The sequence below is a fragment of the Odontesthes bonariensis genome, chromosome 12, assembly GCF_027942865.1.
Source record: "Odontesthes bonariensis isolate fOdoBon6 chromosome 12, fOdoBon6.hap1, whole genome shotgun sequence".
NCBI lineage: Eukaryota > Metazoa > Chordata > Actinopteri > Atheriniformes > Atherinopsidae > Odontesthes > Odontesthes bonariensis.
Genome location: NC_134517.1, coordinates 38180357 through 38193659, shown reverse-complemented (window position 1 = coordinate 38193659; position 13303 = coordinate 38180357). Strand labels below are relative to the sequence as shown.

Sequence of the window (13303 nt, the reverse complement as noted above, 5' to 3'; positions counted from 1 at the left end):
AAGGCCTCTCTGATAACCCACATGTCTCTGACGGCAGGGACTCTCGGCTCGGCTCGGGCATCTACAGATGGACAAACGGCTCGTTCCAGTTGTACCAGAACATCAGCACCCAGGAGGCCCGGGCCTGGAAGCACTTCACCATCGACGACAAGGTGAGACAGAGTGGTAAGAACTACCAGTGATGGCCAGGATGACGTCAGATAGCCAGAAGCCTACAACCCCAGTCAGAAGCACATTGGTTTGGGTTCACACACTGCAAAAGGTTTCAGGTGTTTAAACCTATGGACAGATTGAAACTTCGTAAACACAGCGTAACTCCACAGTAACCTGACAGCGTGTCCTCAGCCAACGTCCGAACAGAAGCTAACCCTTCACCCGCGTCCTGTTGAAGCCTTGATGGTTGAACCTCTCTGGGAGCTCTTTGAGTCCAGTTCAAACTGATATAATTCCACAGTTCTGTCAGAGAGTCACTTTCTGTTAGGAAACTTTCTTCATGCTGCTTGATGGAATCAGCTGAGTAGCGTTCACAAACAGACATAAACACTGGTTCTGCTCAAATTCTGTGGAGATGAACCATCTCTGTGGTCCTCCTCTTGGAGCCCCCTGGGAGTCCTCTGGGAGTCCTCTGGGAGTCCTCTGGGAGTCCTCTGGGAACACCCTGGGAGTCCCCTGTGAGTCCTCTCGGAGCCCCCTGGGAGTCCCCTGGGAGTCCTCTGGGAACACCCTGGGAGTCCCATGGGAGTCCTCTTGGAGCCCCCTGGGAGTCCTCTGCGAGTCCTCTTGGAGTCCTCTGGGAACACCCTGGGAGTCCCCTGGGAGTCCTCTCGGAGCCCCCTGGGAGTCCTCTTGGAGCCCCCTGGGAGTCCTCTGGGAGTCCTCTGGGAGCCCCCTGGGAGTCCTCTGGGAACACCCTGGGAGTCCCCTGGGAGTCCTCTCGGAGCCCCCTGGGAGTCCTCTGGGAGTCCTCTGGGAGTCCTCTTGGAGCCCCCTGGGAGTACTCTGGGAACACCCTGGGAGTCCCCTAGGAGTCCTCTGGGAGCCCCCTGGGAGTCCTCTCGGAGCCCCCTGGGAGTCCTCTGGGAGTCCTCTGGGAGCCCCCTGGGAGTCCTCTGGGAATACCCTGGGAGTCCCCTGGGAACACCCTGGGAGTCCCCTGGGAGTCCTCTTGGAGCCCCCTGGGAGTACTCTGGGAACACCCTGGGAGTCCTCTGGGAGTCCTCTTGGAGCCCCCTGGGAGTCCTCTTGGAGCCCCCTGGGAGTACTCTGGGAACACCCTGGGAGTCCTCTGGGAGTCCTCTGGGAGCCCCCTGGGAGTCCTCTGGGAGTCCTCTGGGAGCCCCCTGGGAGTCCTCTTGGAGCCCCCTGGGAGTCCTCTTGGAGCCCCCTGGGAGTACTCTGGGAACACCCTGGGAGTCCTCTGGGAGTCCTCTGGGAGCCCCCTGGGAGTCCTCTGGGAACACCCTGGGAGCCCCCTGGGAGTCCTCTTGGAGCCCCCTGGGAGTACTCTGGGAACACCCTGGAAGTCCTCTGGGAGTCCTCTGGGAACACCCTGGGAGTCCTCTTGGAGCCCCCTGGGAGTCCTCTGGGAGCCAACTGGGAGTCCCCTGGGAGTCCTCTGGGAGTCCTCTCGGAGCCCCCTGGAAGTCCTCTGGGAGTCCTCTCGGAGCCCCCTGGAAGTCCTCTGGGAAGACCCTGGGAGCTCCTTGACTCCAGTTCAAACTTCTATCAGAAAATTGTGTCCATTGTTATAAAGAGCATAACCTGTCACCTTTAAACCAGACCTCATAAAGGGTGTGTTTGGGTGTCCACGTGCTCAGGATGAAGCTCAGAGTCTAACAGCTCTTTCATGGAGGTGGATCGTCAGCAGCCGTTTGAAGCGTTGTGTTCCCATTGTGTCGGTTTTGTTTGCGCAGTGTGTGACACACACAGGTGTGAACACAAAGCTCTGCAGGTATTCAGAGACGCTGTGTAGCAGCAGAGCAGGATGAAAAGCTCACAGAGGTACCACCCGGACATTTGAAATGATTCAAAGACCCCCTGATGAACAGAAGGTCTGTGATGACCACCTGGTTTTGGGTGTTTTTGTGTAACCGGTGGGACTCCTGGGGCCCCTGACTCCTCCCAGGTTTCCCTCAGAGCCTCAGCTTCATCATTCTTTGAAAATCTCTCCCAAACAGAACGTTATGCGTCGGCTTTCTTTCTGCATCTAGAATCTGGCAGCTGAGAGTCAGACTGAACAAACCAACAGTCGGACTCATGATGGCTGCGTCCATCTTTTACTAAAACAGGGAGTTCTGTCCAGCGTTCTTCTTCTGCAACTCGACTGCATCATGTGGACGTCTGGGAACACTTAGGCTGTGTTCGAAACCGCATACTTCTCCTACTAATCCTACTAACTTTAACTTTTTTTAAGTTCCCGGATGCATACTAGATTCTCCGAAATGTTGGGTATGCATCATGAGGTTACTACTCATACTCAAACTACCCAAGATGCAACGTAACGTGACGTCGCCGATCGTCATTTCCTGTCAAAACGGCAGTTTCAAGCTAGCTACAACGAGGGTAGGTTCACTTCCTGTTTTCAAAACAAAAGCACCAATTGTACCGTAATGGCTTTCTCTATGATAAAAGGCAACGGGTATTTTATTTTGTGAAAATAACAGGAAGTACGTTAGCTCACTGCGGCTAGCTTTAGTAGCGCCGAATTCGTGGGAACAAAATTGTAAATAGCCGGTATTTTGTCAGATTTTCAACACGTTGGGGATCTAAACGACTACTTTCTCACCTGAAAATGTTTCAAATGTTGCTAAAGTTTACAGAGTTTAGAGCTTAAGAGAAATCAGCTTCAGGCCGGCTGATTTCGGCTCGGGCAGGAGCGAAATGCATTGTGGGTAAACACTCTGCATACTGTCTAATCGATGAGTATGGAAGTATGCAGTATGTAGTATATAGTATATAGTAGGCGGTTTCGAACACAGCCTTAGAGACTCCTTTAATCTTTTAAAACCAAGAACTGGATCGGTTTCAGAGCAACAATAAATCTCAGGTTCCATGTTTGGTTTGTTCTTCAGTTCTGAGATGTTTTTACGTGATGATCAAACGGATGATTTGGGTTTCCCGCCGTCAGATTTTCCTGGTGGTGGCGAACGTCCGGGAGGCGGAGCCCGAGCGGTCGGTCATCTATCGATGGGATCAGCGGCGGCGACGTTTCCTCCGTCATCAGACTCTGGAGACTCACTCTGCTCAGGACTGGGAGGCCTTTCAGATCCACAACCACAGCTTCCTGGTGGTGGCCAATCACAGACGAGGTAAACCCCTTGGAATGTAACCAACATATGAGTTTCCTTCAGAGGGGGGCGGGGCTCAGCCTTAGAGAGAGGGAGAGGAACTCCACCATCCAGAGGGAGGAGCTCCACCATCCGGGGGGAGGAGCTCCACCATCTGGGGGGAGGAGCTCCACCATCTGGGGGGAGGAGCTCCGTCATCCAGGGGGAGGAGCTCCGTCATCCAGAGGGAGGAGCTCCACCATCTGGGGGGAGGAGCTCCACCATCCAGAGGGAGGAGCTCCACCATCCGGGGGGAGGAGCTCCACCATCTGGGGGGAGGAGCTCCGTCATCCAGAGGGAGGAGCTCCACCATCTGGGGGGAGGAGCTCCACCATCTGGGGGGAGGAGCTCCACCATCCAGAGGGAGGAGCTCCACCATCCGGGGGGAGGAGTTCCACCATCTGGGGGGAGGAGCTCCGTCATCCAGAGGGAGGAGTTCCACCATCTGGGGGGAGGAGCTCCACCTTCCGGGGGGAGGAGCTCCACCATCTGGGGGGAGGAGCTCCGTCATCCAGAGGGAGGAGCTCCACCATCTGGGGGGAGGAGCTCCACGGTTCAGAACGGTTCTCTTATTTCAGTGTTTCCACGACCACCAAAACGTACCGTTACCATGGAACCCGTCACCATGGAACCCATGGTTCCCATGTCTGTAACCCTTCTGCTTGGGGTACCCAGCCCCCAGGACCGGTTCCAGGCTCTGCTCTCCGGTGTCGGTGAGGAGGCTGAGCAGCGGGAGCTCGATGGCGCTGGGCCAAACCAAAAAGTTTTCCAGCTGATTGAGCAGAAATGTCAGAGAGTGGTTTCACCCGGACCGCGAGCCGGTGTGGCGTTAAGCTGAAGAAGCTGGGAGCTGGTTCCACAGTATGGATGCTATTTACGCTTAGGCTCCGCCCACCCCTGAGGGTCCCCTTTGTACAGTGGGAACGCAGGCTGAGCCCAAAGAGACCCGACCCCGAACCGGACTGAACCGACCCGTACTGTACTGCATACTGGAAACGAGGCTTAAAGCCTGGGTTGAAGTTTATTCTGTCGGCAGCACCTTTGGGTTCTTTTTAAAAAGCTTTCCATCACACGTCCTGTGTTTGGGTCCGAACTTCCACGTGAACGTGAACCCTGACAGTAAAAGCTCTCCAGGAAACAACAAGGCTCCCAGGAAGTGACGATATAAGAAGTGAAATGTGTCAGAAAAGACCTCCACAGAGTTAATCTGCTGCAGATCGTTTGCTCACATCCTGTTTATGGACTTCAGAGTTTAACACCAACATCCACGATGCAGCTGGAATCCTCTGAGATGTTTTCCTCTGCTGGTGTTCCGCCCACAGAGAGGATCCCCAGACTCCTCAGTGTGATCAGGTTAATTATCCCTGTTGGAGCAGCAGGATCACAGCAGCTGATCGTTTCGTGGTAAGTTTGTTCGTTAAGAGCTTTGAAACCAAAGCGTTTGATGTGGGAGCTTGGTGGTTTTGAGCTGATAAAGTGAGCTTTGAAGGGCCTCTGCCCGCTCGTATGGAACACTTCAAACACACCTCCACCTGTGCTGAGTTTCCTGTGCAGATGAAAACACACTCACTGATCCGAGAGGATTGTTTATGATCTGGGGGCAAAGCATGCAGGTGTCCTCTGATCGCATCACATACCTGCTTACAGCCAGCGTCTCAGGTCACATTCTGCCTTCAAACTGAGCAACTTTTATACTTTCATGGAAACTTTATCCAAAACAGACTGAGGAACAGTCAGGCTCAGGGACGTCTCTGAGGGGGCGGGGCCTAGGCCCTCAGGGGGCGGGGCCTCAGCCCTCAGGAGGTGACACCGGGTGGGGAAGTTACTGTGACCACACACCAACTAATTCCACTTTCTATGGTACAGCTGCAGGTCAACCCGTCTGTTTCCACCTGTGTCTCTGTGTCTCTGTCCCCTGCATTAGGTTTGGGACAGAGTTCCATCATAGTACTGCAGGATACTAATATCTCTTTAACCATTTTTAAACTTCAGCCTTTTGAAATCTGTTGAGACGTGTCTCTCTGTGTCCTCAGGGACTCACCACAACATCCCCAGTGTGGTCTACAGGTGGAACCCCGACACCAAGGTGACGCTCGCCGTCCTGTCTGCTATCTGTGTCTAACGACCGTCCTGGTCTCAGTTTGTCCCGTCTTCTTCCTGTCCTTTGATGTCCTGTTATTTCATATCCTCGTTGTCTCGTTGTCCTCTCACGTCCTCTCCTTGTCCCAGCTGTTTGAGCTGAACCAGACCCTTCCCTCCTCTGGAGCGTACGACTGGGAGTTCTTCACCATCGAACGGTTCCACTTCCTGGTGGTGGCCAACACCTTCAACGATCAGACCACCACCATCAGCTCCACCATCTACATCTGGCAGGATGGAAGCTTCCGGACCTTCCAGAACATCACGGTCAGTGTCTCTGGTCTCTGTGGGTCAGACCATCCGCAGGTTTGGGTCAACATCTGCTTCCAGGAGTTAGTCTGTGACTTCCTGACAGTGACAGTAAGATGCTGTAATTTATCCAACTTTGCTGCCCTCTGGTGGTGTTTTTAAAAACAGCAGCAATTAGATTGATGTAGTTTTAATGATCAGTAATCAATTAGTTTTTATCCAGTAACTTACTGGGTCATTCTAGAACATCAAGACTTGATCTTTATTGTTGTCAGTATGGAATATTTTCTGTATAAATTTGATTTTCTTTAGAGTTAATGACTTCTAAGGAGTTATTGCTGTTCCTTTAGCAGCAGCTAACGCTAACAGCTTAGCTAATGAAGGTGACGTACACCAGCTTCTAAGGAGGTATTGTTGTTCCTTTTTGAAAGATGAACATCATTGTTCCCACATTACTTTGTTAGCTGAAGCTTTCTGGCTGAACGGTTCCGTTCTGTAACTCATCAACCTGCAGCTGTGTGGATAAGGTGTGTTTCCAACACAACACCGGTCCCCTCCTCACTCTCTGTGTGTTAACCAGTGGTGGGTAAAGCAGCCAAAAATTGTACTCAAGTAAAAGTAAAAAGTAGTAATCCAAATAATTACTTGAGTAAGAGTAAAAAAGTGCTTGGTGATTTATTTGTTAACACAAGCATTCAATCAGACAGACAAAAATACTAAATAATCATCTTTAGGCAAATTAGAGTTCATCCAATTGATAAAATAAATTAAAATGAATTCATTAATTACAAAATGGCTTAAATTAAAATAATACAGGTAAATTCAACAACTTCAATAAAAAATAAAAGAGACTTAGGAAATGTTTAAAACATATGTAACCCATATGTAACCTAAAAAACAAACATTCACCTATCCATGGGGGAAAAAACGAGTTTAGGAAACTTAGCGCTACATGTTTCCTCAGGTTAGATGTTGAGTTTCTGCTGAAATGTGCGTTTGTTTTGGTTGACACAGAAGACACATAATGTAGCTGCTGTTTCTCACTCTTTGTAAGGTAAACATGCTTTCAGTATGAGGCCTCGTCTGTGATACATCATGAAAGCAGCTCCACGTGCACTGAAACATGTTTTCGTCCTGACTGCTGCTCATGATAAAACTAAAGCACAGGAAATCAGCAGAGTGTAATTAATGTTTGTGGGAGTGTGTGTGCACGTGCACGTGTGTGAGGGGGTTTCCAGCTGAAGGATAAAGAGACTTTTACAGCGTTTTAAAACCTGTTAAATCTTCCTGAAAAGCTTTAATTCCACCTCTGAGGACACGTTAACCTCCTGAAACAGCAGCCTGTCACATTAATCCTCACAGATCAGAAGCTTTACTGCAGAAATGAAAGGTTCACAGACTTTTTAAAAGCAATACGGTTTCATGAAGTATCAGACTAACCACATTTTAAACATTTTCCTTCACAAAAGACTGAATGAAAGACAAGAAACTGTCTTAAATGTTTCAAACTAAGCTCGTATTTTTGGGGTAATGAATCCTAAAGACTCAAAAAGAATGACTGAAGGTAAAGCTCTCTTGTTCGTCTCATCACTTTAAACCTGCTGATCTGACTGTGTTTGGAGGTCTCCATGAAGCTGCTGCTGCCCCCTGCTGGCAGGAAACATCAGCATCGCTTCTACGATGAAAGATCAGACTTTTGAAATGTGACCTCAGTCTGACGGTCAAATCGTAACTGATGCGACTTCCGTGACTCGTGACGTTTGTCCACAGAGAGCGATGCTTCTCTGGCTTTTCGGCAGCCGCCACCGTCTCCTGAGGTGGCGGCTAACCAGAGTAGAACAGTTGATGATAAATGCAGCAAATCAGCATATTTTGGTGTTATTGTGAGTGAAAATTTGTTCTTGACAAAAAAAGCTGTTTGCTGATCAGCTGCATAAAACATCTTTAGTTACTTTAATTTAAAACCAACATTATTGTCAGAATGGGGCAAATATCTTTCCAGAAAGTACAGAAAAGGCAAGTAAAAGCAGTAAAGTAACTTGTATAAACTCGTGTCCTTGTTTCTCTGCAGATCAGTATTTTGGTTTCACAGTTTTAGCAGTGAAAGGGATTTTTACTCATTAGCTCCTGGACATGGTGGCGCCAGGTGTGTTTTACCTGCTGTGGTTCTGAGGTGCATCTCAGTGTCGTTATCTGCCTGCAGACGGTTGGAGCGACGGACTGGGAGGCGTTCCAGATCGACGGCAGGTTCTTCCTCGCCGTGGCCAACAGTCAGAAGGTTTCCAGCCAGGGTCCGATCTTCTACAGCATCAACTCCACCGTCTACGAGCTCAACATGCTCACCCAGACCTTCATCCGCTTCCAGGACATCCTGACTCACAGGTGACCAACCCTAACCCTCTAACCGACCCTAACCCTCTAACCGACCCTAACCCTCTAACCGACCCTAACCCTCAAACCGACCCTAACCCTCTAACCTACCCTAACCCTCTAACCGACCCTAACCCTCTAACCTACCCTAACCCTCAAACCGACCCTAACCCTCTAACCGACCCTAACCCTCTAACCGACCCTAACCCTCTAACCTACCCTAACCCTCTAACCTACCCTAACCCTCAAACCGACCCTAACCCTCTAACCTACCCTAACCCTCTAACCGACCCTAACCCTCTAACCAACCCTAACCCTCTAACCGACCCTAACCCTCTAACCGACCCTAACCCTCAAACCGACCCTAACCCTCTAACCTACCCTAACCCTCTAACCGACCCTAACCCTCTAACCGACCCTAACCCTCTAACCGACCCTAACCCTCTAACCGACCCTAACCCTCAAACCGACCCTAACCCTCTAACCGACCCTAACCCTCAAACCGACCCTAACCCTCTAACCGACCCTAACCCTCTAACCGACCATAACCCTAACCCTCTAACCGACCCTAACCCTCTAACCGACTCTAACCGACCCTAACCCTCTAACCTACCCTAACCCTCTAACCGACCCTAACCCTCTAACCTACCCTAACCCTCTAACCGACTCTAACCGACCCTAACCCTCTAACCGACCCTAACCCTAACCCTCAAACCGACCCTAACCCTCAAACCGACCCTAACCCTCTGACCTACCCTAACCCTCTAACCGACCCTAACCCTCTAACCGACTCTAACCGACCCTAACCCTCTAACCTACCCTAACCCTCTAACCGACCCTAACCCTCTAACCTACCCTAACCCTCAAACCGACCCTAACCCTCTAACCGACCCTAACCCTCTAACCGACCCTAACCCTCTAACCTACCCTAACCCTCTAACCGACCCTAACCCTCTAACCTACCCTAACCCTCAAACCGACCCTAACCCTCTGACCTACCCTAACCCTCTAACCGACCCTAACCCTCTAACCGACCCTAACCCTAACCCTCTAACCTACCCTAACCCTCTAACCGACCCTAACCCTAACCCTCTAACTGACCCTAACCCTCAAACCGACCCTAACCCTCAAACCGACCCTAACCCTCTAACCGACCCTAACCCTCTAACCGACCCTAACCCTCTAACCGACCCTAACCCTCTAACCTACCCTAACCCTCTAACCGACCCTAACCCTCTAACCGACCCTAACCCTCTAACCGACCCTAACCCTCTAACCTACCCTAACCCTCTAACCGACCCTAACCCTCTAACCGACCCTAACCCTCTAACCGACCCTAACCCTTTAACCTACCCTAACCCTCTAACCGACCCTAACCCTCTAACCGACCCTAACCCTCTAACCGACCCTAACCCTCTAACCGACCCTAACCCTCTAACCGACCCTAACCCTCAAACCGACCCTAACCCTCTAACCGACCCTAACCCTCTAACCGACCCTAACCCTCAAACCGACCCTAACCCTCTAACCGACCCTAACCCTCTAACCGACCCTAACCCTCAAACCGACCCTAACCCTCTAACCGACCCTAACCCTCTAACCGACCATAACCCTAACCCTCTAACTGACCCTAACCCTCTAACCGACCCTAACCCTCTAACCGACCCTAACCCTAACCCTCAAACCGACCCTAACCCTCAAACCGACCCTAACCCTCTGACCTACCCTAACCCTCTAACCGACCCTAACCCTCTAACCGACCCTAACCCTAACCCTCTAACCTACCCTAACCCTCTAACCGACCCTAACCCTAACCCTCTAACTGACCCTAACCCTCAAACCGACCCTAACCCTCAAACTGACCCTAACCCTCTAACCGACCCTAACCCTCTAACCTACCCTAACCCTCTAACCGACCCTAACCCTCTAACCGACCCTAACCCTCAAACCGACCCTAACCCTCTAACCGACCCTAACCCTTTAACCGACCCTAACCCTCTAACCGACCCTAACCCTAACCCTCAAACCGACCCTAACCCTCAAACCGACCCTAACCCTCTAACCGACCCTAACCCTCTAACCGACCCTAACCCTCAAACCGACCCTAACCCTCAAACCGACCCTAACCCTCTAACCGACCCTAACCCTTTAACCTACCCTAACCCTCTAACCGACCCTAACCCTCTAACCAACCCTAACCCTCAAACCGACCCTAACCCTCAAACCGACCCTAACCCTCAAACCGACCCTAACCCTCTAACCGACCATAACCCTAACCCTCTGACCTACCCTAACCCTCTAACCGACCCTAACCCTCTAACCTACCCTAACCCTCTAACCGACCCTAACCCTCTAACCGACCCTAACCCTCAAACCGACCCTAACCCTCTGACCTACCCTAACCCTCTAACCGACCCTAACCCTCTAACCGACCCTAACCCTCAAACCGACCCGTCTTCTTATCAGAAGACAGCTGATAAGAAAAGGCCGGAGCTGCCCTTTAACGAGCCTGTAATGTTGTTTATGTTTTAGCGCTCTGGACTGGGAGTTCTTCACCGTCGGAGACGAGAAGTTCTTGGTTGTGGCGAACTCTCATGATGGCAGCTCATACTCTCTGAACAGCGTGGTCTACAGGTGTGTTCTGTTCCTCCTCACCTGTGCAGGTGTGTTCTGTTCCTCCTCACCTGTGCGGGTGTGTTCCGTTCCTCCTCACCTGCGCGGGTGTGTTCCGTTCATCCTCACCTGTGCGGGTGTGTTCCGTTCCTCCTCACCTGCGCAGGAGTGTTCTGTTCCTCCTCACCTGTGCGGGTCTGTTCTGTTCCTCCTCACCTGTGCGGGTGTGTTCCGTTCCTCCTCACCTGCGCGGGTGTGTTCCGTTCCTCCTCACCTGCGCAGGAGTGTTCTGTTCCTCCTCACCTGCGCGGGTCTGTTCTGTTCCTCCTCACCTGTGCGGGTGTGTTCCGTTCCTCCTCACCTGTGCGGGTCTGTTCTGTTCCTCCTCACCTGTGCAGGTGTGTTCCGTTCCTCCTCACCTGTGCGGGTGTGTTCCGTTCCTCCTCACCTGTGCGGGTGTGTTCCGTTCCTCCTCACCTGCGCGGGTGTTCTGTTCCTCCTCACCTGCGCGGGTGTGTTCTGTTCCTCCTCACCTGCGCGGGTGTGTTCCTTTCCTCCTCACCTGTGCGGGTGTGTTTTTTCTTTTCATCGTGTGACCTGTGGTGTGTTTTCAGGTGGCAGGGCTACGAGGGCTTCGTGGCGGTCCACAGCCTGCCCACGTTCGGCTGCAGGGACTGGGAACACTTCAGCACCGACGAAGGCTCCTTCCTGGTGTACTCCAGCGCCACCTCCAGGCTCAGCAAGGTGTTCAGACTCAGGACGTACTGAAGCGGACCGGACAGCCTGTGGTGGACCTGCTGAGCTTCGTCCCGATTGTCTCAGAGAAAGAAACTTTATTTACACGCAGCACTTTTCTCCCAGAAGCCGAGTCACGTTAAGCTAAAGGCTGAAATATTTATTTTCCTTCTGAAGCAGTTCAGACGTTTGCTGGTTCTTTTTCTGTTTGTTTAGTTTCAATCTGTGTGACTTTGTCACGTTAAAGCTTCCTGCAGCTCTCAGAAACACCTTTGTTCTGATGCTGACTCTCTGTTTCAACTGTGAAATTCAAGCTGAGCCGAGTGGCATGAAGAAAGTTTCCCAACAGAAAGTGACCAAACTGTGGAATTGCATTAGTTTGAACCGGAGTTAAAGAGCTCCCAGAGGTTCAACCAACAAGAATTCAACAGGACGTTGGTGAAGGGTTAGTTTCTGTATGTTTGTAGGTTGGCTGAGGACACGCCGTCATGCTGCTGTGCAGAGTTACGCTGTGTTTACCTGCGTTAGCTGTGTTTATCTGCGTTAGCTGTGTTGACCTGCATTAGCTGCGTTAGCTGCGTTTACCTGCGTTAGCTGTGTTTATCTGCATTAGCTGCGTTAGCTGCGTTGGCCGTGTCTACCTGCGTTAGCTGTGTCTACCTGCGTTAGCTGTGTTTACCTGCGTTAGCTGTGTCTACCTGCGTTAGCTGCGTTTACCTGCGTTAGCTGTGTTTACCTGCGTTAGCTGTGTTTACCTGCGTTAGCTGTGTCTACCTGCGTTAGCTGTGTTCACCTGCGTTAGCTGTGTCTACCTGCGTTAGCTGTGTTTACCTGCGTTAGCTGTGTTCACCTGCGTTAGCTGTGTTCACCTGCGTTAGCTGTGTCTACCTGCGTTAGCTGTGTTTACCTGCGTTAGCTGACTAACAGCAATAACTCCTTAGAAGTTGGTGTACGTCATCTTCATTAGCTAAGCTGTTAGCGTTAGCTGCTGCTAAAGGAGAAAATAACAGCAATAACTCCTTAGAAGTTGGTGTACGTCACCTTCATTAGCTAAGATGTTAGTGTTAGCTGCTGCTAAAAGAGAAAATAAATCCAATAAATAAATCATGAGGAGTTATTTCTCAGATGCTTCCATTTCCCTGCTCTGCAGTTCAGGCTCTGAGAGTGGGAACTGATCCCTCTTTGTGGCTCAGCTTCTTCAGTCCAGCGTTGAACTGGAGCAAGTTGTTAAAACAGTGGGATGAAAAGTGGCTGCTGCACATCCACAGTCTTTAGCTAACTCTGCTGGAACATTAGCCTCAGATAGAGTTCATCCACAGTCTTTAGCTAACTCTGCCGGAACATTAGCCTCAGATAGAGTTCATCCACAGTCTTTAGCTAACTCTGCCGGAACATTAGCCTCAGATAGAGTTCATCCACAGTCTTTAGCTAACTCTGCCGGAACATTAGCCTCAGATAGAGTTCATCCACAGTCTTTAGCTAACTCTGCTGGAACATTAGCCTCAGATAGAGTTTATCTACAGTCTTTAGCTAACTCTGCTGGAACATTAGCCTCAGATAGAGTTCATCCACAGTCTTTAGCTAACTCTGCTGGAACATTAGCCTCAGATAGAGTTTATCCACTGGGCTCTGATGTCCTCTGAGGCTGCTGCTGGATGGAAGATGCATGCTCCTCAGTGCAGCTGACAGCAGAACATTTCCACCAGAAGCTGGCTTCATCCGTCCAGCAGGGGGGATGTGAGTGGGTGGGGCTTAGTAGAGGAGGCGGGGCTTCGCGGAGGGGGCGGAGTCAACTTAAGGAGTGACTCCACAGTGTGAAAGGTGCTTTAGGATGGATCAGTGCAGTGATCCTGCACATCCGAACTTCATGA

The 13303-nt window shown here is 51.0% G+C and overlaps 1 protein-coding gene across 1 annotated transcript in view; it reads left to right on the top strand.

Moving 5' to 3' along the window:
* LOC142396284 (thrombospondin-type laminin G domain and EAR repeat-containing protein-like) overlaps window positions 1–12136 on the top strand; it is a 44207-nt gene extending 32071 nt beyond the window's left edge. The window contains exons 10-16 of the mRNA XM_075478842.1: window positions 38–152; window positions 3128–3308; window positions 5360–5412; window positions 5556–5732; window positions 7918–8096; window positions 10617–10718; window positions 11312–12136. Of these exons, the coding sequence (XP_075334957.1) occupies window positions 38–152; window positions 3128–3308; window positions 5360–5412; window positions 5556–5732; window positions 7918–8096; window positions 10617–10718; window positions 11312–11465 (961 nt within the window). The 3' untranslated portion in view covers window positions 11466–12136. The remainder of the gene's footprint in view (window positions 1–37; window positions 153–3127; window positions 3309–5359; window positions 5413–5555; window positions 5733–7917; window positions 8097–10616; window positions 10719–11311) is intronic.
* Window positions 12137–13303: the final 1167 nt, after the last annotated feature.